Here is a 26,309-nt window from a genome sequence, read left to right as displayed (position 1 = left end):
CTTAATTTCAAGAGCAGAGTGGAGGCAAAATCAGATTGTTTTCCACAATAAAACCTGGTGATGAGCTTCATGACCACGCTGGAAAGAAATTTTCCTCTCAAGAGATTAATCTAACAATATCACCGAAGTGCTCAGGATCCAGGAAAAAGCTGCTATTGTTTCAGGCAGTAACATTCGCCTGCCTCTTGCAGCATTTATGAGACTGTAGATAGAGTTACTGAAAAGACTGGCCTGTGGGATGTTAATGTGATACAAAGTGACAATTCTCTATAGGCAATAAAATAAATACAGAAAGAACAAAAAAAAAGGCCACAAGTGAAACATGAAGTGTGTAAACCTTGCAAAAAATACATTTTGGAAGGGGCTAAAAAAAGACATTGCTTATTTTATTAACATGTAATTTATCATGTAAAATAATACGAAAATACTGATATCCATACTTTGCAAACGAACTGATTTCAGTTTGATCTGGCAAGCTACACATAAAAATCAGAAAGTTGTCAGCAGCAGGGGTGTCTATGTGATATGATCAATAACCGCTTGGCTCCATTGCAAGAAGTTTTCAGGATCGTATTGTGATTTGTTTTCCACACTCAATTAATCCAACCTGTCTGCCGCTGGCCTGGGAAGAGTCATGAATGATGCTTAACAGTCTTTTTCTTTGGGGAGATCAACAGCAAAGACAAATCACAATTTATTCCCTAACATAAGTGAATGGAAAATATAATGTCTGTGTGTGAATACATCAAAGGAGCTGGTCTACACGTACACATGTGCTCTGTTTAACTGTTGTAAGAGCCCCAGGACTTTTCATGTGAAAAGGACCCTGGCCAAATAAACACACTACACCGTGGTTTCCGATGAGAGGGGCTCCTGTCTGACTGACGGACAGGTAAACAGGAAAAAGTGGATTAAGTACATGTAATATGGAGCAGGTCGTGTCTAGTTGAAAAGAGACGGGATAAAAAAAAGTTGTAGCGACCCGCACAGAGGTGTGCTGACAGACTGGCTCCGGCACAGGGAGTTAAACATACACTTGTGTATACATACACACACTCTTTAATGAGTGACACCTTAATCACGGCAAGCTGAACACACATGTTCAGCTGTGGCAAGTTAAGGGTGGATAAAGAATGGCAGTTGTGGAAATACAGAGTTTAAAGCCAGCTCTGAAGCATCAGGTGTTGACACTGGAGAGTTGTGGTACCAATTTATGAATCTGGCAGCCTCTTGTATCCTAAAACACATTAGCGAGCCAGATTTAATCATGAACAAGGTGAGATAAAAAAGATATCTGCTGAGAGGAAAAATGATTACAAAGTAGGCTGAAATATTAAGACAGCTGCAGTCTAGATCTCAAGTTAATCCCCATCTAGAATTTGTAGCCGCATGAAATCACTAAATACCAGGTGGATTACTATTAGTTCTTCTGGCTCTTTTGCAAATATACAAGTAGCCGTAAAACAGCAATAATCCCAGTATTTTTGCTGGTATTCATAGGGGGCCACCATGGTAAAATCTCTGCCATGATAACACAATAACGATAATAATTACTTGATGTAACTCTGGTTTATGAGTGCAAGATCGCAAGATCTACAAAACAAGGAAGAGGGAGGGAGATGGCTCCTAGAGATGCAAAATAGATGTGATCCATGACCAGATTATCATAGTTTATAAAAACACGATATGTACAGCCTATACCACAGACCTGCCAATGTGAGTCAGCTGTATTGCGTCCCTGTAGCTGTTAATAGAGAATCCAGTCTGCAATGTAGCTAATACATCACTTCTGATCAACCAGATAATTGTACAAATAATATATACTATACTGTATTATCAAATAAAGTTTTTGAATTATGTCTACCCTTCTGTCCATATTTGAGGCTCCCTCTCACACACACAATATGTCTTTCTCTCTCCCCCAATATATTTCCATTATATTTAGGGATAATTAAATTAAAAGGCCTTCAAATTTTGACATTTTAGAGCAAGTTCTAAGTGCCAAATCTAATCTAAAATCAAGACCTAAAACCAACTCACATATCCTATTTTACAAATTGCTTAGAGGTCTCACTGTACACCAGCAGCAATAGTTGATAAGTTATGTACTCTGTAGCTGACTGGACTGAACTCTCTCCAGAGGTCTGTCTGTATTCAGTGGGACATTTGACAAACTTCCTCTAAGACACCTCAGTGTGTTTGTCACGATAGAGTCTCAAGGAATTCAGACTAATACATATGATAATAAACAAACTGAAAACAAAGAAAATCCTCTTTCCCATTACTTTATCTGAGTAAGAAAAGGGAATCCACAACAGTTATAAGACAGTTTTTTTGTATTATCAATTGAGGGTTTTGTAATAATACCTGATTTTAGAAGGTGCCTACTTCGTGATCCATGCTATGGGCATAAATAGTGATGAATAAATACATATATCTAAAATAATACCTGCAGTTTAGAAAACTAAATTTCTATAAAAGGTAATGGAAAATGACTCCCCCCACTGTTGTGTCCGAACATTACCCCCACAGTAATCTTTCTGTTCCACAGGAAACACTGAATCCTGAGAGCAATGGTACTTAAAATTAGCTAGACAGATTAGCAACTTTTAAATGAGACAAACTATCTTTGTAACACCAGACCGCTGCGTTCTTTTCCTGCTACAAGCCAGTGCCACTTTCCACAGGGTGTGTAGGATCATTTCAGGACGTTATCTCGCCACTGAGTCTACCTGAGCCCGCAGCAGTCGATAGGACACAGATGGAAACAATTCCCGGGTATATTTGGAAAAGGGTTGGGTGAGCGGAAAGGTGGAAGCTGGCAGCCTGTTGAGCTGAGCAGCACAATCTCAAAACGTATTTGGTGGAGGCTGAGCAAGAGGCTCAGCATCCAAATATAACACCTGCAAAATGAGGGTGGACCAAAAAAGATCAAGTGATTATACTGGGCGTCCTGACAGATTGCGAGAAAAGCTCTACTCCTCCACCTATTCAGTCTTTCCATAAGCAATGTGAAGAGGCCAGCTCGGATCTGTGTTCTATCAGTGCCGAAGCCAGGGAGGCAGTTTGCTTTTGCATGCAGAGTGTTTATCACATAGCGCACTGAAACAGACCGCCTGCAGCTCTGCGATGCTGCTTAGTGCTTTCACCACAGTTGAACTTTGGGGTTTTTCATAGCATTTCCAACACATTAGCTCACATAATAAATTCAGTTTTAAGAGAATGAAATCAACCTTGATGTAAGGGTGGTCCTTGCATGTGGTGCCCCACTGGCGTGCACATCGCTCTTCTTTGCGGTGTTCATAAAACTCGGGGTTACGAAGGATGGCCACTCGTCTGCCCTCGTAGACCAAGGCCATAGCTGTCACGCCATCTAAACGGTCTTTGTCTGCAGTGGACACTGGCAGCACCACAGGCACCGACAGGTTGATGACGCCGCCTAGGATAAAGAAAAAACAAGAACATATTTATGAGGGAAAAAAGGCATATTTATGCAGAGAAAAATAAAAATAAAATAAAATAAAATAATATTATTACACATATTTTAATAATAATTTATTATCATTAATTATTATTACAAAAGGTGACATATAAATGGCTTGTTTTGTCTGACCAACAAATCAACAAAGATACTCAGTTTACTATCAAGTACAGTTTAGGCATTTAAGACTGAATTAAAAATTCATTTGCTGTAAGTATGAAAAATACATGCATAAAATCATCACTTTTTGAAGGTAATACAATTTTGACATTTTTGCTTGAAAATTACTGACACTGACATGAGTTATTGTTGTTGACCAACCAATCTAAAATTTGTTTCTGCTCTAAAATACATAAGAGTGTACTGCTCATCCTTTTGTTATCCAATGAGTTAAAATCCTATTTGGCCACGTTTATGACCACTAGTAGAACACTTTTCAAGTATTAGTGATCCAGCCACTGACCTCCTTATAAGTGGATGACCACTCTACTACCTAAGCAACTGCTGTGAAGTGACATTTTTTGAGTAGTCCTGTCTTTCACTTAAATTGTGCTTGACTGGGGCAACATGATACACAGTTTTGTCGCTATTTCCATGCTATTCCACTAACTGCAGTTGTTGGCAGTAACACACCAAGACGTAAAGAACAAGACAAGAATGTCACGAAAATGAAAAGAAATGTATTCAACACAGTTTTTAGCCTCAAGGATGGACACAATGTGCTTTGATTGGAAACATGAAATGTGACCATAACTTTTCTTGTTTACAAGAAAACTCCACAGGGTGCCTTTAATATTGGATAAACGATCCAAGAAAAATAATGTAAAGGACCCCAATGCAAAGCACCAGGGCACTCAAAGCAGACAGCCTACAAAAGGCAGGTTAAAACGTTCAAAGGTTACTCAACAAAACCGCTCAACCTTTCTGATCAAGTTTCCATTCTGTACCCCTTCAGGCTAAATGTGGGATATACAGCTAAACCACAGGCTACAGTGAGTCTTCAAGGCTGCAATTTAAGAAACTAGAGGAGAAAAATCCCCTCTTAAGCTAAGCTAGGGCTTGACCCTCCGTGCAGTGACAGCGTTCTGCTGGCGGGTTCATTTTTGCCGTCCAGGTTGATGAAAACATTTGGACCGGCATGGTTTTCACATCAGATCAATTGCAGAGTAAACCAGAAGGGACGCTGACTAGTTCTGCCCCCACCTACCCCTAGACCCTCTTCTCGTCCCTCTGTCACAGTGTAGAGCTTCCAGATGGTTCCAATAAAACACACACAGACACACACACACACACACACACACACACACACACACACACACACAAGACTGCCAAATGTCCAGGCGAGAGATACACAAGCTAGGGTTTGGGTCTCTGTTTATTTCTGCAGACTATCTGATTAGCCAAACATGCACTTTTCTGCTTCCCAACCAGTTTTAGAGTTATAGTGTGATCCATCTTTTCACAGTGATATCATTCTTTCACTGTCAAATCCCTGGAAGGAAGCGAAAATGGACAAATGGTGGTGTGTGGTGTCAATCAATACAGAAGCCTCTTCCTCTGCATCCCTTTCCCTCCGGACGGACAGGAAAAGAGGAATCAAGATTTTTCACATCAATATATATATTTTTGCCTCCAGACAGCTCAGTTTCTAGCTATCTTTCTCAGGAAAGAACTTAAATTGTTAAGTTGTAAGAACTTGATGGTTTTATCCTTCAGCAAGGACAGAAGTTGTAATATACACTTGTCAAAATCTGAAAATGAAATACAGTCTTATGTTAACTTTCAATTTATTTTATGTATTTTTCCTTTTACTGCGAGTGAAGCAAAATACTTGGCATCACAACACACAACTGGGGTCTGAGTGGTCATATGGGCAATAAAAGAAAATTGACTTGCTCTTGGAATTTCAAACAATACATGAAAAATTGCTGTAATTAAACCAAGAGTCTCTACACCCAATGTGATAGTCGCTTTCTGAAAAGTGCCGAAAAAGCCAAGGCATGCCTGAGACTTGGTTTTCAACTGGACCTATTACTTCACCAACATGATTTACAACATCATCATTCTTAAAACTCTGCATTAAATCATTCCTGAGTATATCAATGTGTCATTCTGCCACCTGGCTTAGCTGTACATCATTGCTGTGTAATGGAGCACTACTTCAGCATGTCAGTCTGCAGGAAAAAAAACAACTAATTTAAGCCTCTAAGCACATCCAACAGTATGAAATATGTACTGCTGTTTGTAGGGACACATGCAGAGTATTTGTTAATCTAATTTAACACCCCATTTAATCAGTGCTCAACTTTTATTGGAATATTAAGTTTTAAAAAAAATGTAAGAGGGGAACACAGAGAACTTCAGCCAGGGTTCCCACAACTTTTTAGCTATGATTTTTCAAAACTTTGCCATAATATTTTCCCACATTTCTATGACTTGATTTAAGTGGTTTAAAATAGGCAGGGCTATATCGCAATACGGACATATTTTATTAAAAATGCACTTTCCAGCAACTTACAGATAAGCAAACTAAGCAACTTTTCTCACCTGTTTAATATAAAACATATTTATGTTATATATATTATTATATTCCCACCACCAACTACATGCATATGCCAATAGACCAGATCGGCACATATGGGTTCTTTGCAAAATGTCACGGCTGCACCCCTTTCTGGGGGATAGAAAGCCAAAGATCAGATAGATGTCAATGAAATTTGAGGTGTGTTTAGTTAATAAATAGACATGTTTTATAATTGTTTTGTGACCTCACCTGAACCTGAGCACCTGTGTTACCTTATTAACATTGGTTCAATGCTGTCATGTCCTGTCAGTCTTCCCCCTTAAAAGTGGATCAGTGACCCAAACAGATATTGCTTATTTGGACACCTATACGTGTATAGCTGTCCTGATCACTATACTTTTGTTTTAATAAACGACTACTGTTAAGCTAAGTGTTGTCTGTGAATAAGCCACCTGCTAATAAACCAATATATAACTGTTTCATCTTTAGACTGAGATGTAAACTCATCTTTGTGCCTCAAGTCTGAGTGTGAAAGCCTTGGTTTACCCACGACACACTTGCTTTTTGGCATTTTCCTGTTTCTGTCTGTATGTGACAGGACCTTTCTTTCCCCAAAAGGGGCGCAGCACTAGATTTTAATTTTGTAATAAAAAAGAACATATTTACGGTAATGTTAGACATATTGGAATTGTTATGAATTGTTATTTTAATTCAGCTAAAACACAAGAAACTTGTGCTCCAGAATATATGAACATATTTTAAACTATAGTCAAAACTATGTATTTTCGAAACTTTTCCAAAACATTCTGTCTATTCAAAACCATTTCTAAGTATGGAAACAGATTTTGGAATGTCATGATTTTTAAGGAATTTTATAACTGTGGAAACCCTTTACAGCTGACAGACATCTCAGGTTCAACTGGCAAAAATAATAATAAAATTATTCAGAGTCAAATGATAGACACAAATCAATTAACCCTTTGTCTATCAGCTAAGAGAAAAACTAAAAGGACAAATAGACCAAGAGCACATGTTGGGGCACACAGTGCTCAGTTTCTAGTGTATAAGGAGGTACAATATGGTATGGGTGTAAAAGACATGTACTGATATCCCGACAATGCTATCCGCTATTTCTCAGCAATCCATTTTATAAGCACTCATCTCCATCTAGTGCCTTTTCTCAAGTACAGCAACAGCAAACCACATTTTACGATGAAATATCAAAATTTTCTTCACCTTAAAAACACATGACATCTTACCATCCAAGAGACAGTCAAAATGGAGACATTGCAAATACTCTCTCTCTCTCATGAAGCCATTCAGAGGAGTGGCCCAGCCTTCAGCCAGCACCTGCACCCACTGCATGTCCACCTGAGGATCACATACAGTCATATACAGTGAGTTACTTATTGTCCATCAACTATTTATACGCAGTTTATATGAAATAATATGGGCACATGTATTGGTGGGGAGATAAATGACAAATTACTACTATTGATACAGTATATACAAAGGGTGTCAATAGTAATTTAGTTGCATTTATTTATTAGAGTATCAGAAGCACCTTCCCAATCTGTACAGCAGGTAGAGTCTCTGCATCAGCCTTGGCCAGGTCCAGTTTATTCTCCTGAACGTACAGCTCTTTCACTTCATAAGATGCATCAACAGGGACTATATCCTGAAAAAAAGTGAAATCATCACAAAAACATCTTACATAAGCAGGACTCTGGTAAAGGTTTACTATTTACTAAAGAAATATTGATATTAATAATACACTGCAGATGCAGTCACACCAACATTCATACAAATATGAGGTTTCACTGCCCCCTTGTGGCCAATAGAGAAATGAGGGCACAGTTTAAAGTTAGAGTTAAAACTCCCAGCCTTTATGTGTCTCCATAATGACGGTCACATAAATATCAATTAAATGGGAATAGAAACCAATAGTAGTTGTTTCTAAACACGATAAACATATTTTAAACATGTCAAAGTGGGATTTTTCTTCCCCCTTACCCTCTCCTGAAGCAGGTCAACAAGCTGTTGTATGCATTCGTTCACGCTGCAGGAGTCAGTCTTCAGCACCAGCTCTGGGGCCTCTGGCTTCTCGTACTCTGAGTCAATCCCAGTGAAACCTGATCAAATAGAGGGAAATAAAAATGCAGTCTGAACTTTCTCTTAAATAAACATCACCTAACCAACATGAAAAGCTTGTTTTTGTTCTACTTCCATAATTGTATGGGTTTAATATGCACACTATTTATAAAAAGGTATCCTATTGCAATACTTTAATAATAGCCCTTGTGAATCCTTTTTTCTTGAAATGCCATTTTATCAATAATCATAATTAATAACTATTCTATCCAGACTCTAGAATCAAGAATTATTACATAAGAGGGTCTTGTAGAGTTGCAGCCGGAAAACAGTGATTTAAGTTCAAATTATTCATGTTTCTGGGGGACTAAAGCAGAGCTTTAGAGAACAAGTCACGACTGAATTCCATCTCAATCACAAACAAATGTCTCAACATCCGAAGACCAAAAAGGGGCCTCTAAGGCCAATCCACTCTACAAATATGACACGAAACCCAGGAGACTGGGTTGATAGTACAGCGCATAAGCTCTCATATTATCACAATTATGTATTTTATGAGAAAAGCATTGACTGTCTAACATGATTGGTATATACCATACAATTTATTTTCAGATATGGGGGAAAGTCAGATTTTACCTCTGAGGACCATGAGTGGTCAAATCCGAGATGACCTTCAGCCATCCGGACTTAATGTTCAATGGTCTAATTTTGGAACTAAACAGTGTAGGAAAATAATCATTTCCAGCTGAATTGGGGATAACCATTCATTGGTGAGACTGCCAGAATTTAAGGAAAACCATTTAGGGTAAGGTAAAAAAAAATTACTAAAAAATGAGAAATCAATTGAAATTTGCACGTGGCCACCGAGTGGTGTCACTGTGGTGAATTTAGTTGCATATTTTTACTATATCTCCAGGAACCATACTTACATTACCAAACAGGAAAAAATCACCAATTTGTTTGTTTTGCCTTCATCTAAAATGAATATATGCCATCAGTTTATGATCAACCATGGATATGTCATTACCTATTAAAATGAGCAGATTACTGTATTTGGCACACAAAGTATTTATCTTTTCCCTACCCAAAGGTGTGTACATTCATTTCATGTATGTGGCATTACTTAATGTATTATGAAAAGCTGAAGCATGTAAATTGTGTGTAAAAAAAAAAACAAACAGTCACAGCAGTTAACAATACACAAATGACTAATGACACAATGTCAATAGTAACCTCTTGTCTCATACTGTAGCGCTCTAAATAAATTGCTCCTGTTCTTTGTGCAACCTGTTATAAAAACCGAAAACAGGTCAGATTTTCAGCACAAATCTTGTCTCATTTGATTTTATTGAGCTCAGAGGCATCTGAAAATGAATGGTCATCCCAAAATTAGATGGAAATGACAGGTTCGATGTTTTTCTACACTTTGTTTCCAGAGTAAAATGCATCTGAAAATTAGATGCAGTTGACTGACATCTTGGATTTGACCTCTCATTGTCTTCAGATGTCAGACCCCCCCCCCCCCCCCACCACACACACACACACACATCTGGAAATACACATTATGGTATGCACTATCTATGTCAGAAATTTCCATGCTTTTCACATAACTGAACTATATTAGAGCGCACCCCTGCAAAAAGACAACATGCTGCACCACAATATGAAAAGAAAAACTTCTAACAGTGATGCATCGGTTTTATTGTCATCGTGTCACTTCTGTGAAATTTGACATGATAAGCAAAGTCTATGGAATTATGATATTACATATAACAGCATGAGTCTCTCTGATGAAAATGTAAATGTACTGTAGATTTGTCAGTTAAGCTACATAATACTTGTGTGCATTCACTTTCACAACAAAGTATCAATTAAGTAAAGTTTGACCGGATCTCTGGAATGTCACAGGCCTTGTTTGTACTAAATGGATACATATTAGCAGTATTTAACTATACTCCACCTCTTATCTCCCCTGCTCTGGCTCTCTTGTACAGCCCCTTCACGTCCCTCTGCTCACAGACATCCAGTGGAGCATCCACAAACACCTCAAAAAAAGGCAGCCCTGCAGCCTCATGGATCTTCCTGGCATTGAGGCGATCCTAATAGACAATAATCAAATACACAGTGAGGTACATGCATCATTCAGTCAAAGAGTTACTGAAAGATAGCATGTTATTAAGGCTCATCTAGTTTGGTTACCTAACAATGATATTTGTTTTCTGCTGCAAGAGGACACCATTCACAGCAGTGTGCACAAAATTAGGTCCTACTACAGCAGGCAAAGCTCAGAATTGGTTTCCAATTACGGAAAGTAAAGGGGAAAACAAATATGCTGCTAATCATGCATCACAGTACTACTTTGTATTACTTACGTTACAAGGTTATTTTTTTCATTTAAAATTTACTTTGATAAAGTCACTTTTTTAAATAATAACTCAAAATAATTAGTTCAGTGTGTTAAAAAAAATCAGGGCAAGAACATTTAATTTGCCCTCTAAGGCTCTACTTTAAATCTAACTGCCATCAATTTCAGCAGGATAATGATGATGAACACTGACATCTATAAGTAAGCCAAAAATAGATGTTAAACTTACGATGCTGTAAAAATTAAAGAGTATTTAAATATGGTTAAAGATAGACTGAATAACAGAATGAGAGACAATTTTATTAGCGTATTAGTGAAGTCCAGCCACATTTATCCCTGCGGTCATTGTGCTTTCTTTGGAGTCACTCACCCTGCTGTAGGGAGAGATGAAGCTGGCAATGCAGACCAGACCAGCATCAGCAAAAAGCCGGGCCACCTCAGCAATGCGTCTAATGTTCTCTTCACGGTCCTCTGGGCTGAAGCCTAGGTTTTTGTTAAGCCCCTGACGGATGTTATCCCCATCCAGGGTGTAGCAAGGGATACCGTGACACACCAGGTACTCCTCCAGAGCCATGCTCACTGTGGTCTTCCCTGCACCAGACAGACCTTTGGCACAAAGGAAATTAAATACATTTACAAAACACCTATGAGATGTTATACAGGTGCAGAAAGGACACCTTGAAGATAACACAACCTACCACTCAGCCAAACGGTGCATCCCCTGAACCCGCCTCTTGTACCCACAACCTGCCCACGCTTGTTTCGGCTGACGTGATGAGCTTGATAGGTGACATTAGTTGCACGTTGCATTCCCTGAAACAATCCAGATTGGTCAATTCAGCCCACTTGCAGTCTGATTATACAAAATCACATAGCAGACTCTACAGAAAGGGACCTGCTCTGTATGTAGATATAAACAGCTCATTCTAAGATAATGAAAACACAACAATTCTTATTTCAGGAGATCATAAACGTATTTAAATGCAGTTGTTAATATTACTGCTAATAGATGGCCCTAAATCCTACACACTGGATCTCTGCAATAGGTGATAACTAAATAACTGCCATAGTTACTTTCATTAAACCATTACTATACTGATTATGATTACAGAAAATAGTGGGAAAATGCCCTTTATATTTTACGAAAGCCAAATAATCTGACACATAAAATTTATTATTACATACTGTGATAAGGCTTCAGATCCTAACATTTCAAAATGCTAACTAGTTATCAACTAACTGTTTCAGCTCTATAGGTCTGAGATTATTGTTTGATGTATGTTGGCAGCTGTGTAATGTAATTATGACTATGTTCCAGTACTTAAGTATTTTCAGGGAGTATCCTACTAAAGTTTTTTTTATGTCAACTTTTACATTTACTCCACTATATTTCCTAAATGAAATGTATACTTTTACTCCTATTAATTTTTTTATTTCCCTGAAATATCTTTGTTACTTTCTACATAATAGGTAAGAAAGGGAGGATGGGACGGATGAAGGAATGAAGAAATGGGAGGAAAAGTTTTAATACTTTAAGTTGTAAACACCTTGTTGTTCTCAAAGTGTAATGTAGGCTCCATTTTTAAGGTCAAATACATGTTACAAAAACATACTCTTCATAATCCTCACAATTCTGACCGCTTACTTTTATTACCAGCATTTACTTGTACTTTTATTTTCAATAGGCTTTATTTTCAATAGGCTACTTAAGTGCATTTATTATACAGTAAATATCAGATATAGTAAGACTTTTGTTCAAGTAAATTCTTGTTAGAGGCACTTTTAGCAAGGCCTTATAATTTCCCATTTTTGGAGGGCAACTTGAACGCATCGCCTGGCATCTCGGGATCCTCTCATTCAAGGCAGGTGTGTGAAATTAGTCAGTAGAAAAGACGCCGAAGTGGATATAGTCTTCAACCGCCGTGATTTTTGCAAAAATATATATATATATATACTTTAACTGTTTGGTAAATTGTTTTTTGTTTAGGTTTTTATGTTTGTTGTTGTTTTCGCCTCATTGATTTGAACTTTGTTTTTGAAAAGGACTGTTTTATTTGGGGATATTTTGATTTTGTTTGGACGCAGCACTCCGAAAAGTCCGTTCAGCATCACACAGCAACTCTCCAAACATCCTGCAATCAACCGACACCCGAAGAAACCAGGAACATCCAGCAAAACCGGTGAGTAACCACATACAGGGACTTATATCCCATATGTTGCTATTGCAAGCTTATTTAGAAGCCGCAGTAATTCTAATGGGTGACTTTAACTTTCACCAAAGTCATTTTCTCGTAAGAAACCTGTATTTTTACTCAAGTGTGGCTTTCAGGTAATACATCCATCACTGGTTGGAGGACCACGATGTATGAATGTTACACTTTTATCTTTGACGGGTGTAAATACTGCAGTTCAGAATTAGCATTACAGTGTACTTTTTAATCATTAAACAGGAGTTTGTGCGTGCAGCACTCCGTTAACAGTATTTTGCAGACACTGTCACAGGGACCGACAAAGACAACATTATCACAGCTTTAAACAAACAGTTCATGCCTTAGCCTGAACTGTGTTTAGCACTGATTAGCTTCTTTTCAGTATCGGCGCTGCTAGCAACCAGGGCTTTAAATGTAGAGCTAGCATTACAGGAACTATAATAGCGGTGTAATGCTAAGCAAGCTAATTAGCTAGTTGCCCGACCATTTATCCCGTTAGCTGCTGGTATTTTGGAGGCAGACAGACGTGATGAATCGATGTGTTGAATCAACACAACCTGGCAAAAGAAAAACTCACCCAGTTTTCAGTAGCGTTGCCTAGCTTCTGTTTCTTGTGCGAGTTGCCAGACGTCTCCATGGCTGGCAGCAGTTAGCGGCTGCTGATTCAACCGTCTACCTCTTTAAAAACAATGACACAAAACAAAACGGCAAACCGTTAGGCTCTTTGTCTAATATCAATCGATCTATTGATTATCAAAGGCACAGGTATTTCCAGTGAATGGAGGAGACCGGAGGAGCTTGGCACAGCAACCGGGAAGCGTTTCCCAGCAGCCACGTCACCGGCGACAGAGTGACGCATATCCTCAGTCAGTGACGGGCAGGGGGGCACAAAACTGATCTGATGTCAGTTTTGCTCCGTTATCGTGTCTCAGCACTGTAACTAACTGAATGACTCAGCTGATCTGACACCAGTACATAGAAAGCAAATGTTTCGTAGTTACAAGAGGGGGAAACAGTTATAAATGAGATTTAAGAATTTAAAATATTTATATTTTGAAAGTGATAACTATATTATTACTGACGGGGCTGGAAATATGTTAAATTATTTTGAAAAATTGAAAAAAAATTCATTCCGTTTTTTTAAAGATCTAAATGGCATTTTATCTTACGTTTACATTTTATAAAACGGTAAAATTGAATTAAAGATATTACTATTAAAATAAAAATAAATATCGTTTGCCTCTGTAATAAAAGTACACAAACTTCTATTTATAAACACCGTGAAATTCAGCCTAACTGCTTTAAGATGTGAATCTTGCAGTGCACCTATCTTACAAGGACAGAGTTACAGGGCGATGCTTGTGCTGATTATAGGACCGTCACTCTGAATTAAAGGGGCTGCGAGCAAGGCAGGAGGTCGGGTACACAGAGGCTGGATGGATGTGAGAACATGCGGAGCTGCGGGGAGGAGCGCTCCCTCAAAAGCAAGCGGCACAGTCGGGTTATGTAGCAGTCCAGCCTGAGCAGAGCAGCGACCGGAGCAGGCAGGGCGCAGCATCAGAGATTCAGGCAGCTGCAACTACAGGAAGAGGCGCTAGGAGGCCCGAGCAAGGCAGGTAGGATGCTAAAAACTGTGCAACATGTGAATGTAAACACAGATTTTCATTAATCAGTCGGGATATGTTGGGTTTCATACACTGATGTGTTTTCAATAGGATGGTAGCCTATTAGACTGGATTTTATATTCCTGGCTTTTAACTTTTTAATATTAATCTTGAGACATCCAATGTGGATATGAATTCTAAGACATAATCAATGTCTGAATTTTCATTTGTGGTATAAACATCATGTTTTTGCAAAAAATCATGCAAAAAGTTTCATACAGTGGCTCAGCAGACGTATGCTGACGTGTTTATGGTGATGATGTCAGATCTACAGAGCATTTTATCAGGATATAGCATCACGTGAGGCACAGAGATACGCAAGTTCTCACATAAGCTTAAAAACATTATTTCTGCATGACAGACCCAGCACACACACAGTGCATGCTTGTAATACATCTGCTTTAATCTAATCAGATTAATTCAGTTGTCAGTTCCCAACTGCTTCTGCTTTGACTGAAAACGAGAGGGCGTAATTATAGGATGTGCAATGACCTGTTGCCCCACCCAGTAGCCTCATGGAACATGGTGTTTAAGATCACAGTGTGTGGGGCCACTGTGCTACACCCCAAAAGTAAACTTCAAAACCGGCCATGCTGCACGCATCACATGTGACAGATTGCTGCCCTGTAATATATGGGAGGAGGCGCCCAGTCCTGAACCTAACATTACTGTCAGGATCCACCCCACATGTGGTTATGGCACCCAGAAAATAAGGGGTGAATCTATGCTCAGTGTGACCATTTTGGCTTGTATGCCATAAAAGTGGATGTCTTTTGAGAAATACAGCAAAATTTATTTATTCTGTCAACAAATAGTGTGTTTCATCAACAGCTTTGCACAGTGAACTAATGTTAAACAGTAGGCCTGTTCAAGAAGTGAACGTCATTGTGGTAAAACCAAGGACTTTAAATATTTGCTTTCTGTCATTCATTTTATTACTATAACAAATTGTACTACTATTTTAACAGCAATTACCATGAATATGCAAGATGAAAAAAACTGTGTTAATGTCACTGCTACTGTGATGTCAACATCTACCTTTAGCCTACTAGTATTCTGCTTCTACTAATACTATCACCATCTACCACTGCTTCTACTACAACTTTTAATCAGTGAAAGAAAGTAACTAAGTACATTTACTCATCTACCCGCTTAGACATATCCATACTAGACACATCATTTTGGAGGGTAACATTGTCAGTGCAGTACATTTAGTTGATAGCTATAAATACTTACGAGTAGCTTTTACAATATAAGTAGTTAGAATTGGCTCAATCTCAGACATTGGTAATATAATACATAATATAAAACTCAGCAGATTCTTATGCATTAAATTTACTTTTACTTTTTTGCTTTAAAGGAATACTGCAACCACAAGTGATCATTTGTAAATCAATTTGTCATGCCATCTTATTTAGAAGACCTGGAATAAACTGTGTGAAGCATCTGTTTGCAACTCATGCATTAGTCCTATTACAGACCTGATGCAGGTCTCATGTAGTCAGTTGTATGTTCAGTACTTTCCAAACACGTGTTTTCTTGAAAAAAAAAAAACAAAACCCTGAAGTATTTGAGTTTGCCTTTGATAGATGAATTTCACTTTCGGTTCTGTTTTAAATAATCGTTTTAAATGGCATGTAATTGATATACAAATGGTCATTTTGTGGTTGATGTATTCCTTTAAGTACACTTTTGTCATAAATACATATACTGCTTACTTAACATTTTCAAAGCTGAGCTTTTACTTTAAATTGAATATTTTTATTTTTTTATTGTACAGTTTTTACTGAAGTAAATCTTCTTACACCACTGCTACTGCTGCTAATTATTTTTTTTAAAAAGCATGTTCGCTCTGTGATTTCTCAAAGCACAGACATCTTTTTTTTTAAAATCACAAAGCCACTGAAGAGATTTTTTGTCTTTGTGTTCCAGATCCTCAACCAAAAAACATGTGAAATACTTTAATAACATCCCCTCTAGAGAGACTTTTAAGCTATACTTTTAAAATATGAGTTTCTAAAATAGAATTAATATGTGGGAAGATGACGCTTTAATCTGAATATGCTGAACATACAGTTTCCAGGCCTGATTTACAGCGAGTTCATTTTAGAACATATATGTTGTCCTCTCTGTAATGTTACTAGGTCCTACAGGGCTGGGCCACCTCTGACTTATTTTTAACCCTCCCTTTGATGAAAACAATCTACAAGATGTGAAGGAGAAAATGAGTGGACGGCAATAGTAGTGTGTTATTACGAAGGTCCCAAAATGGAGACGCAGCCTTGGTTCCTCTGGAGTAAAATACAGCCTTCAAGGCAACTGGGTGGCTTCTCTTGAAATAGCTTGAGCAAGTGGAGGCGGCCAAGTTATCCATTACGGCCTGTGACCATGTGGAATAGGTTTTTCTGCCAGTTTTCCATCACCACCCATCCCTTCAGAGTGCTGGGTGCTCCGGCTGGTGGGAAAACACTGTGTAGTGTACACTGGGGAGGAGGGGACCAGTGGAAAACTAGCCTAATGGAGACACTCTGCTGACCTCCTATGTACATTACACATGTGCACTCTCACAGTGAACACATAAATATCTCCCATCCCCATTGTACTAAATGTCAAACTAATACGTCACAGAGTATGCACAAATAGGCTGCAAGAAAATATAGGACATAAACTTTTGGGGGTTTATAAAAGGCATGTCACCCCCAACACAGAAAGTACAGAGGAGTTTTGTGCCTATTCAACAATTTTGGGCAGTAAAGTCAATATTTAAAACAGCTACTCCCTACACAAGCTGAAAATCAGAGCATCAAGACCTAAAGAGACTGTCCTCACCAAAGACAGGACGGCATTGCCTGTTTATATAAAAACTTGTTTAGGGACAACCTAAAATATGTTTGTTCTCCTAACATGTGGCCTCATGTACCCCAGCTGTGTGAATAATCACTGAATTAGTACAAAGTGACTGAGTGGCACCAGGGACTGCTTTATCTCCCATTTCAGTCACCGGGAAAAATGTTGGCATTGTACATTTCTGCAAACCACAAATGCGATACATTTGCACATGTAGTGGGTACATTGAAATTTTATGTTTTTATAATGCTGTGGTTTAAGTTTAGTTTGGTTAAGGCACAAAAATGACTAAATTACCTGGTTTTGGAGGCACAATCTCTGTGCCTCCGAAACCATGCAGTGATGTCTTGGTAGGGAATAAAACACTTTTTTGTGGCACTATTCAAGCGGGAAATGCAGCAATTACTCAGTAAAACGACCACTTTTTTTGCACTATCCCCACTGGAAAAACTGCGACTGAACTGAACTGTTTTGTTCTTTGTTGGTGTCAAAAATGGTTTGCAGTGGTCTGCAGCTTGGCAGGCATCACACCAAGTTGTCACGGCCTCCACCATCTCTTCCACCTCCCTGTGACAAAATCAGCTCATAACGTTGATGTAGCGTACATATAAAACATTGTAACATTTGTGGCTTGCAGAAATGTGCATTTTCTTCTGGCAAATGAGCTGTGTCTCCTACCAACAATCAAAGTTGACTCCAAACTGGACTTGAACGCAGTATGCCTTCATGAGAATGTTCAAATTCAGCATCATAGTTGTGCTCGTGAGTCACATTCATCATAGCCCACACCAAGCATGATTGGTAGGAAAGAGGCCATGTGACGAGAGATACATAAACACATATGTAGGATCCATATTTTGCTATCCTTATCATTTAGAGAAATTAATTCAAATGAGTCAACGCCGACTATAAGTAACTAGCCTAAAATTGTAAGTCGCAGTTGTCAAATTATTGTATATTACATCATACACAGGGTAAAATTATCCTACAAATCAGATAATTACGGTACATCTGGCAATGCTGGACACAGATGTCCTGCCCTGTCATAGTGTTTCAAATAATTACAGTCTATGAAGTAGCACCAGGATCTGTCTCTAGATTACATTGTCCCCACAGTCTCACTCTCTGATGTTTATCGGAAGGACAGACATCCTCATATTCACAAGTTGAAACAGAGCTGGTCAGTGTTAGAAAAGTAAATGATGTGAATTGTTTTATTCCACAAGCTAAAAGGACACATTCACAATTTCTCAAATTTTTGATGTAAACACTCTGCTACACCAGCAACTGCATTTATGTCCTTGGCATAAAGTATTACAATTTGCAATATAACTGACCACAGAGTTGCAACATAATCTCCCTAATAACGTAAGGGACATGGCTTTGTAATTGGCTTATATTGTTTGTCTGCTCTTGTTGATCTTATTTGCTGTCTTGGTCAGTATTGATATACCTTATGAGCCCCTCAAAGTCTGTCAGACTTTGTGTTCTGTAGCCATCCATCAGTTGCATAACACAGGCTGAATCTCCTATGGGTTAGTCAGAGGGCATTCTACAATAAGCCACTCACCACTGTAATAATATTTTCCCAAAAATTGATTCTGAGGAAACTGATACTTTCAGCAGCTCTCTTGTATCCAGCAATATTCCATTTCTATCCCCTCTTTTATCCCAGTCCCAGGTTTGTCTCAATGTAAACATACAATTCTGTGTATGTCCCAGGTGACATTTATTGTGATGTATTTCAAAGCTGATTGCAGAATCCTCAAATCCATTAATGGGGCTGTTAAACTGACTAAGAAGCCTTTTAGACATGAAAGAATGAAAATGTTCATTGCTGTAGAGCTTTTGCTCAAGTCATTATCTGAAAATGGATCCACAACAAACACTACACAAGCTTGTCTCCTTTTTCGTTTGTCTTCTGGGTGTCATTACTAATTTTTCGCCTCCCAAAAATCCATTATTTTATTTTATTCTACTTTATCTTATTTTACCTTAGCTTTGCTTAGTTCAACTAAACAATGTCACCACAAAGTAATTTAAAGGAATACTTTGCAGATTTTGAACCAGCTCTATATCATAACAGTGTGGGTAGTATGTGTAAATGAATTGTGGTAATTTCCACTTCCTTACGAGCACCCAGATCTCCCTGCTCATCTATCTGCCTAATAGTTTTGTGTGGAAAAATGGCTAAGTTTGCATTACGTCACCCACCAGCCAACCAATCTTTCAGGCAATGAAATACTACTATAAGTATCTAGAGCTTTCATGTATTTCTCATGATCTTCATCAGGTGGAGTTTGCTCAGTTGTCATTGAGTTTTAAGCCACCGAGAACATAAAGTCCTTAAATATTCCCTGACAACTCAGCAAACTACATCTGCAGATACATGTGGTTCGATATGATCCAAAGCTCCAGAACAGCTACTCAATGAACCATGGGGGAGGTGAGGTGATTTTGTCAACTACTTTTTCGAAGGTTAATAATGAACTTTAAATCTTAACATATGTAGTTTAATTTAGGTTAATTGCATTTTCATTCATACAGCTTGAAACTTTTATAATGAGCAAGCAAATTCCTCTTTTGTAATTAATGATGTCTGACCATGAAAACCGCTGACGTGACCATAGCAGCTGCTTGTTGAGGACAAGATCAGAAAGCCAAAATAGTGTGGCGGAAAGACTTTGTAAGGCCCAAAACTTGAGTCTGACTGATCATCCAAACAGAAAACTGTCACGGTGGTTCTGGTAAATGTCCAGGGAAAGGAAAATGTAACACACAGCATTAACTCATCTGGAATATTTGGCTGTTATAAACTTGAAAACAGTTATTCAGTCTAAAATAGACTTTTTAGCTGGTGGAATCAAGAACTGTTAAAGCCCCATCTCTTGTTTCGCTAATCCCAAGGATAAGAAAGAGTGGAAATAAAAGTAAACGAGAGTCCATCTCCTCCCTGTTTCTCATCATGGGGATTTGACATCCCTAACCGAGGAGTATCTTTTACCTTTGTGCTGTTCTCTCATGTGTAAATAACTGTGCTTTCTCAGTCTCTACCCATTTCTTTTCTCTCATGGCAGCTACAAGCCTCATCCTAGAGGAGCGGTGCCTGTGGATGGACAGTGCAGGCACCCATGGCGTCGCAGGAGCTTGTGGATGCGAGAGACTCTGCCAATGATAAACCAGGAATGGAGGGTGGGGCTGCGCCCAGCAATGGTAAAATCTGTCCTGTCCACAAACCTGGTGGAGAGGATACAAAGAGAGGCTTTCGGAAAGGTATAGGAAGGCACAATGACTATGTCAAGATTTCTGTGCCAGAGTCCAAGGTCAATCGTCTGCCCATGGAGTGGTGGAAGACCATAATGGCCTTCTTTTATGCTGGTTTTAACTTGGTCCTGACAACAGTAGTCATCACTATCGTGCACGAGAGGGTCCCACCCAAAGAAAGCAGCCCACCTCTTCCTGATAAGTTTTTTGACTATATTGACAGGGTCAAATGGGCTTTTACAGTGACAGAGATCAACGGCATGGTGCTGCTGGCCATTTGGATAATCCAGTTATTCTTTTTCAGATACAGGTAAGACATTTCAGTACCACCTGCTGTACAAGTTGTTTTCTTTCAAATTTAGTCTGGGAATATTCTATATTTTTTTGCCTCTGCACTAGCAATTGCCATCTCCTGAAGTTTCCACTATACATATTGTATTAGTCTGGACAAAGATGTGTGTGAAGCATCCATGTTTTGGTATTTTTAGCTTCCTTGCAGCAACATCTATATTTGAAGCACTGTGTGCTGTCATGGCTACATATGAGTCTGGACATAAAAAGATGTAAAGTACTGGAAATATTTGGTAGCATTGCTTGTATTTTGTGCCTCTGATTTTAGAATTTATTGTTCATTATTTTTCATAATTTATATTTGTGTCCTTATTTAAATGCATGTTAAGTTTTTATTTTCTTTTAGCTAGTATGCAACACTGAGGATGACAAAGTTGCAATTCCATTATGCTTGTATAATGGAAATAAAGTCCTTGAATACTTGCATACTTAAATAAAATGCAACTTGACTGTTTGGTGGTGGAATAAACCCATGATTATTGTCAATACATCCCATAATCCAAAAGACTAAGTCAAACGGTTACCAGATCATAATAATAAGTACTGTTTGTGTGGCAAAAGTCTTGAGATAGATTTGTTTAGATGTGTCTCTCTTATTGTCAACAAATGTTGTTAAAAACTTTTTTTTCAAAACACGATTAGTTTTTGTCTTTTCACAAGACTTGTTGGCAATAAGAAAACTTCAGAATAAAACCAGGCAAGTGCAAATTCAAAGAGGAAAATGTCACTTTACTGCTGGAGAGATTATGTACAATAGACTAGAGTGTCTGTTTGCTCAATGAAATAGTTAACTGTTTTGTGGTTAGGTATCATAACATATCAATGCTCTGTATGCCTCTTACTGTTACTCAGGAAATGCACATTATGGTCTATTGACACTGCCATTAGTGATGAATTGTATTTCTGCTTTTCTACAGGGTAAATTTCCCTGTAAGTTTAACATGAATAGAAAGTGGCCTTTACTTTTTACAGCAGACTCCGAAAGCAGACCTGCACCACCAAATTTTACAGATAGCTGAAAATGTTTGATTAGTTTAACTTTATAAATCAAGTCATTTACGTTTAGTCATTTTTTTCCCATTAATTTTCGGATAATTTTCTTGTACTTTTTACAAATTTCTTGTTTAATTTTGGGCTATTTTTTTCTTTCATTGGTCATTGCAGTCTTCACATGTTTTTCAAAAAGAAATCTAGCCATTTGCTCAGGTTTCAAAGAGTGAAGGGCCTGAGTCTTTGCATTTGACACCTTGACTCATCACACTGTGCAAGATTTTATTTTATTTTTTACATCTAAGATGTTTGCAAAAATAAAGAAAAATCCACAGTATTTCTGCACTTACTTTACTTTGGCTATCATGTTGTCTGTTTGCAGGTCAATAGCCTGCAGGCGGTATTTCTTCCTCATTGGCACCCTGTACTTGTACCGCTGTGTCACTATGTACATCACCACCCTGCCTGTGCCCGGCATGCACATGACTTGTGCTCCTAAGGTGAGTAGCGTGCAAACATCAGAGCGGGCATCAGCTGTCGTTGCTCAACTGTGTACTCACATGCACCCTCTGGGACTCATTTTGCACAGCCACACAAGAGAGGCAGCTATAAAAAAAGCCATTTTGAGTTTTTACCGCCTCAGGGCACTGACAATATTGAGGTGCATCAGTGTTTGATCAGAAACATGTGCTCCAGGCTGTTGTTTGATGGGTTGCGTTGAGCGAAAAGATCAGAGGTTGGACAGTGTAGGAGTTGTTTTGTTCCCAGATATTTGAAATGTTTTGGACAGTGTATAAAAGCCTTTCGCTTCTTGAAAGAAGTGACTTATTATCAGTAATTTGAGCAGCAGGAGCACAAGATCTGATTAAGTGGAGCTGATACTGTTTAACTATCTCAGTTTTTATTTACTCTATTCCTCTTCATTATGACCTAACATTTCTCTGCCCTGCCAATTACCAGTTCCAATTATGCTGCTTAGAGTTGAAAAGATCAACAGACATTTTTGGAAATACACTTTTTCCTGCCCAGAGTTAAATGAGAAGATACCACTGTGGTGTCTGTATGATAAATATGGAGTGAAGCTTAACATGATATAAATACTGGAAACAGAGGAAAGCAGCTAACCTGCTTCTGTCCCAGTGCAGTTTAAAGTTTTTGTTTGTTTTTTTTCTGACTATTTCTTTTCCATGTGCAGTAAAGTTAAGTAGCTGAATTGCTTAACAGTGATAATAATCATTAATTGCAGACAGTCCAAATGTTACTTTCTGTTCTCCATCAGCTCCACGGAGACTCCCAGGCAAAAATCCAGCGAATTCTGCGGCTGATTTCGGGCGGAGGTCTGTCCATTACAAACTCCCACCTCTTATGTGGAGACTTCCTCTACAGCGGACACACTGTGATGCTCACTCTCACTTACCTATTCATCAAGGAGTGTGAGTACTCCAAGCATCACTTGTTTGCTTTGTTTTGAATAATTTATGGGATTATCCAATGAATAATATATGAATATATTGTCTGGTTCCATTCTCATCCCCTATAGCTCCATTGTATTTTATTATACAACTACACCTGGACCTTCTAGGAACTAAGATACTGGCTTGTGTTGAAACTGTTATTGTTTTTTTTAACATTCAATTCCTCAAAGTTGGATAGTAGAGATTTACTGATATGATGTATATCTTAAAAAGCTGTATATTGTTGGAGTTATTAAAATGTTGAATTAAAAAAGTGCACATGCCTTATATATAACATGCCCACACTGCCTTTTTTGAAAGTGAAAACATGAAAGAACAGACCATAAATGGATGTTGTCATACATTTTACCAACAATCTTTCATTCTCCTTTCTGTGTAGACTCGCCTCGGTCGTTTTGGTGGTACCACCTCATGTGCTGGCTGCTGAGTGCCGTGGGTGTGGTGTGCATCTTGGTGGCACATGAGCATTACAGTGTGGATGTGGTTGTGGCCTATTTCATCACCTCCCGCCTGTTCTGGTGGTACCACACCATGGCCAATTTACAGGTCTGTATATAAAACTGAACACTGGGTGGCTGTCTGTGTGTGTGTCACAGTCTAAGAGTGCACAAAAGCTTTCAGAGTGGATGCTTCTCCTCTGATTTCACCCTGTTACACATGAATCTTTATACATGGAGGAGAGTTTACCTCAAACATAACAGCATTAAGAGTTCCGTGCTAACATAAGAATTTATTACAGTTTATGTTTAAAGAAGCTGATCTATGTATCACATGTAATTATATAGTTAGAGTAAGCAAAGTAGCCTATATTTTAAGTCTGAGTGTCAGAACTGGACTTCTTTCCCATCGGTTAGCATATGGCTTCTGAGCATGATGAATTACACCCTCTACTGGCCAAAAAATAAACAGACATGGGGTGTTTCAGAGCAGAATTATTTTTCAAATTACATTTAAATCTTAATCACATGTTCAACATGTTAAACACATTGACCATCAAGGCTGAGTCCTTGGCAGTGGCCTGGTTTAAAATCCAACCCATAGCTTTTTGCTGCACGTCATTCTCCATCTCTCTGCCTATCCTATTACTCTTTAGTTGCTCTATCATAAAGGCACTAAAGGCCCGAAAACTGTTCAAAACAACAACACATTTTTACCATAATTTTGCCATAAAATAATACCATAAAATACCATAAAATAATAGAGTTGACCAATATAGTCAAAAATAAAAAATCACAACCTTGGCTGCTGATTTCATTTTAAATACAGTGTTGTTTTCTAATTCCTCTTTTCAGATTATTTTAGTTAAAAAGAGGGGTATTTTAAAGATTTATATGCTGTCCCATCTATTAAAGGGAGTTGTTTTTTACTGACACAACTTTTTTACTCTTAGGCCACTAAGACAATTACAGGAACACAGGGTTCACATGTTTTTTCCTTGTGATATGGCTATAAAAAATATCTCACTTGCACCTGTACCAAAAGCAACTTTTAAAAGTCCAGTGTGAAAGATTTAAGGGGATGTATTGGCATAACTGGGAGATAATGACCTTTAATAGATATATTTTCTTAGTGTATAATCACTTAAAAGAATCATCATATTTTTTTAACCCTAGAATGAGCCATTTATATCTACAGTAGCCCAGAAAGGACAAACCAAACACTGGCTTTAGATAAGGTTATTCATGTTTTCATGTTTTCACATTTTCACATCAGCCAGAGTAATTAGCAGCCTCTCTGCAACAAACAGCGTCAGAAAAACACTTTTAAAAAAAAAAAACATTTATCTATTTTCTTCAGTGTTTTACTGGTTTAAATCGCTGGTTTTATTTGTTTTGGAGAGAAAGAGTCATCTGTAGATAAGTCGACCCCTGCTTAAAACCTTCTGAATGTTTAGCTTTCAAGTTATCACAGAAAAAAGGCAAACACACATTAGTAGGTGCTGGGCTAGCAGACCATCTGCAATGACCTGAACAACATTGGAGAAACACTGATTATGTTACAAATCAGAAACTGCTTTATTCAGTGTTTGTACCAGTTTTAATAATCCAGTTTGTTTGCTTTGGAGAAGCAGAGACCTCTGTGGATAATTCAGCTCTGCTAAAAACCTCATGAACAATTAACACTGAAGGAATCCTGACTGAGAGTTTCATGTGGTCGCAGTCTGCAATCCTAACTGCTAGATGCCACTAAATCCGACACACAGTTCCTTTAAATTACATACACAAGTCACACTATGATAAAAGATGGCAGCAGCCTTTTGAGCTTCTTTCTTATTATTGATATTATTCTAACAGTTTTTATTTTCATGACAGACTCTGAAATGCTCGCCCAACAACTACCTCACCAACACCTGGTGGAACCCACTCTTCAACTTCATGGAGAGAAACGTCCAGACCTCCATCCCGTGCTCCTACAGCTGGCCCTTCAGCTGGCCTCCTGCCTGCCTTAAGAATCCCTGCAAGAAATACTCCATGGTGCAGAGCTCACGAGAGGAGTGACACGACCTTCATGCCCCTGTCTCCTGCACAGGAACATAATGATACCAAATGCATCGCTGTTAAAGAAATGCTTCTCCAAATATGACGAATAATCATCTTGTCTCTGAGTGTTCTTTGTAGGTGTAATTTATTTATGAGATTAAGTCCAGCAAAATCATCAATGTTTTTGTAACTCAGCTCCTCATGATATTCATAAATGAACAGAGCATTTGTTGCAACAGAGGTTTGTTGCACTATTTACAAAACTTGATTATAGATATGCTACCGTAACTCTTTCATACTGTTTGTGTTGATGGGGTTTATTTACCTCAGTATGATATTAATGTGCTCAAGTCACAAGGTGCCTTAGTGTGTTTAATGTCAGTAGGTGTACCAAAACTGCCATTACAAGTCCTTGCATATCTGTTGTGTTTTTTATGATCCTTTTATTATTATTATTATTATTATTATTATTATTATTGATTTTGTATTCATTTTAGTAGCCTTGAGTGTATATCCAGCTGTAGTCTCAACATTGTACTATTGTATTAAAGTTTAACCACACTTAGG

General features: G+C 38.2%; 2 protein-coding genes across 4 annotated transcripts in view; one reads left to right on the top strand and one right to left on the bottom strand.

Annotated features, from left to right (window-relative positions):
- Nucleotides 1–13,485, bottom strand: part of papss1 (3'-phosphoadenosine 5'-phosphosulfate synthase 1) — a 21,456-nt gene extending 7,971 nt beyond the window's left edge. The window contains exons 1-8 of the mRNA XM_042484706.1: nucleotides 13,249–13,485; nucleotides 11,160–11,274; nucleotides 10,832–11,067; nucleotides 10,057–10,195; nucleotides 8,019–8,137; nucleotides 7,570–7,683; nucleotides 7,265–7,376; nucleotides 3,234–3,439 (exon numbers count right to left, since the gene is read on the bottom strand). Of these exons, the coding sequence (XP_042340640.1) occupies nucleotides 3,234–3,439; nucleotides 7,265–7,376; nucleotides 7,570–7,683; nucleotides 8,019–8,137; nucleotides 10,057–10,195; nucleotides 10,832–11,067; nucleotides 11,160–11,274; nucleotides 13,249–13,308 (1,101 nt within the window). The 5' untranslated portion in view covers nucleotides 13,309–13,485. The remainder of the gene's footprint in view (nucleotides 1–3,233; nucleotides 3,440–7,264; nucleotides 7,377–7,569; nucleotides 7,684–8,018; nucleotides 8,138–10,056; nucleotides 10,196–10,831; nucleotides 11,068–11,159; nucleotides 11,275–13,248) is intronic.
- Nucleotides 12,483–26,293, top strand: sgms2a (sphingomyelin synthase 2a). Of its 3 annotated transcripts, none has more exons than XM_042484710.1 (7): nucleotides 12,483–12,641; nucleotides 14,067–14,287; nucleotides 20,260–20,756; nucleotides 22,170–22,287; nucleotides 23,067–23,220; nucleotides 23,642–23,808; nucleotides 25,575–26,293. In XM_042484710.1, the coding sequence occupies exons 3-7, from the start codon at nucleotides 20,314–20,316 to the stop codon at nucleotides 25,758–25,760; spliced, it is 1,068 nt and encodes a 355-aa protein (XP_042340644.1). In that variant the 5' UTR covers nucleotides 12,483–12,641; nucleotides 14,067–14,287; nucleotides 20,260–20,313; the 3' UTR covers nucleotides 25,761–26,293. The 3 variants fall into 3 exon arrangements, with proteins under 3 accessions (XP_042340644.1, XP_042340643.1, XP_042340642.1); XM_042484709.1 differs by having other exon boundaries at nucleotides 14,046–14,287; XM_042484708.1 differs by lacking the exon at nucleotides 14,067–14,287.
- The last annotated feature ends 16 nt before the right edge of the window (nucleotides 26,294–26,309 follow it).

This window comes from Plectropomus leopardus, chromosome 4, assembly GCF_008729295.1.
Source record: "Plectropomus leopardus isolate mb chromosome 4, YSFRI_Pleo_2.0, whole genome shotgun sequence".
Lineage (NCBI taxonomy): Eukaryota > Metazoa > Chordata > Actinopteri > Perciformes > Serranidae > Plectropomus > Plectropomus leopardus.
The sequence above is the reverse complement of the archived record's forward strand: the minus strand, read 5'-3'. Positions and strand labels throughout refer to the sequence as shown.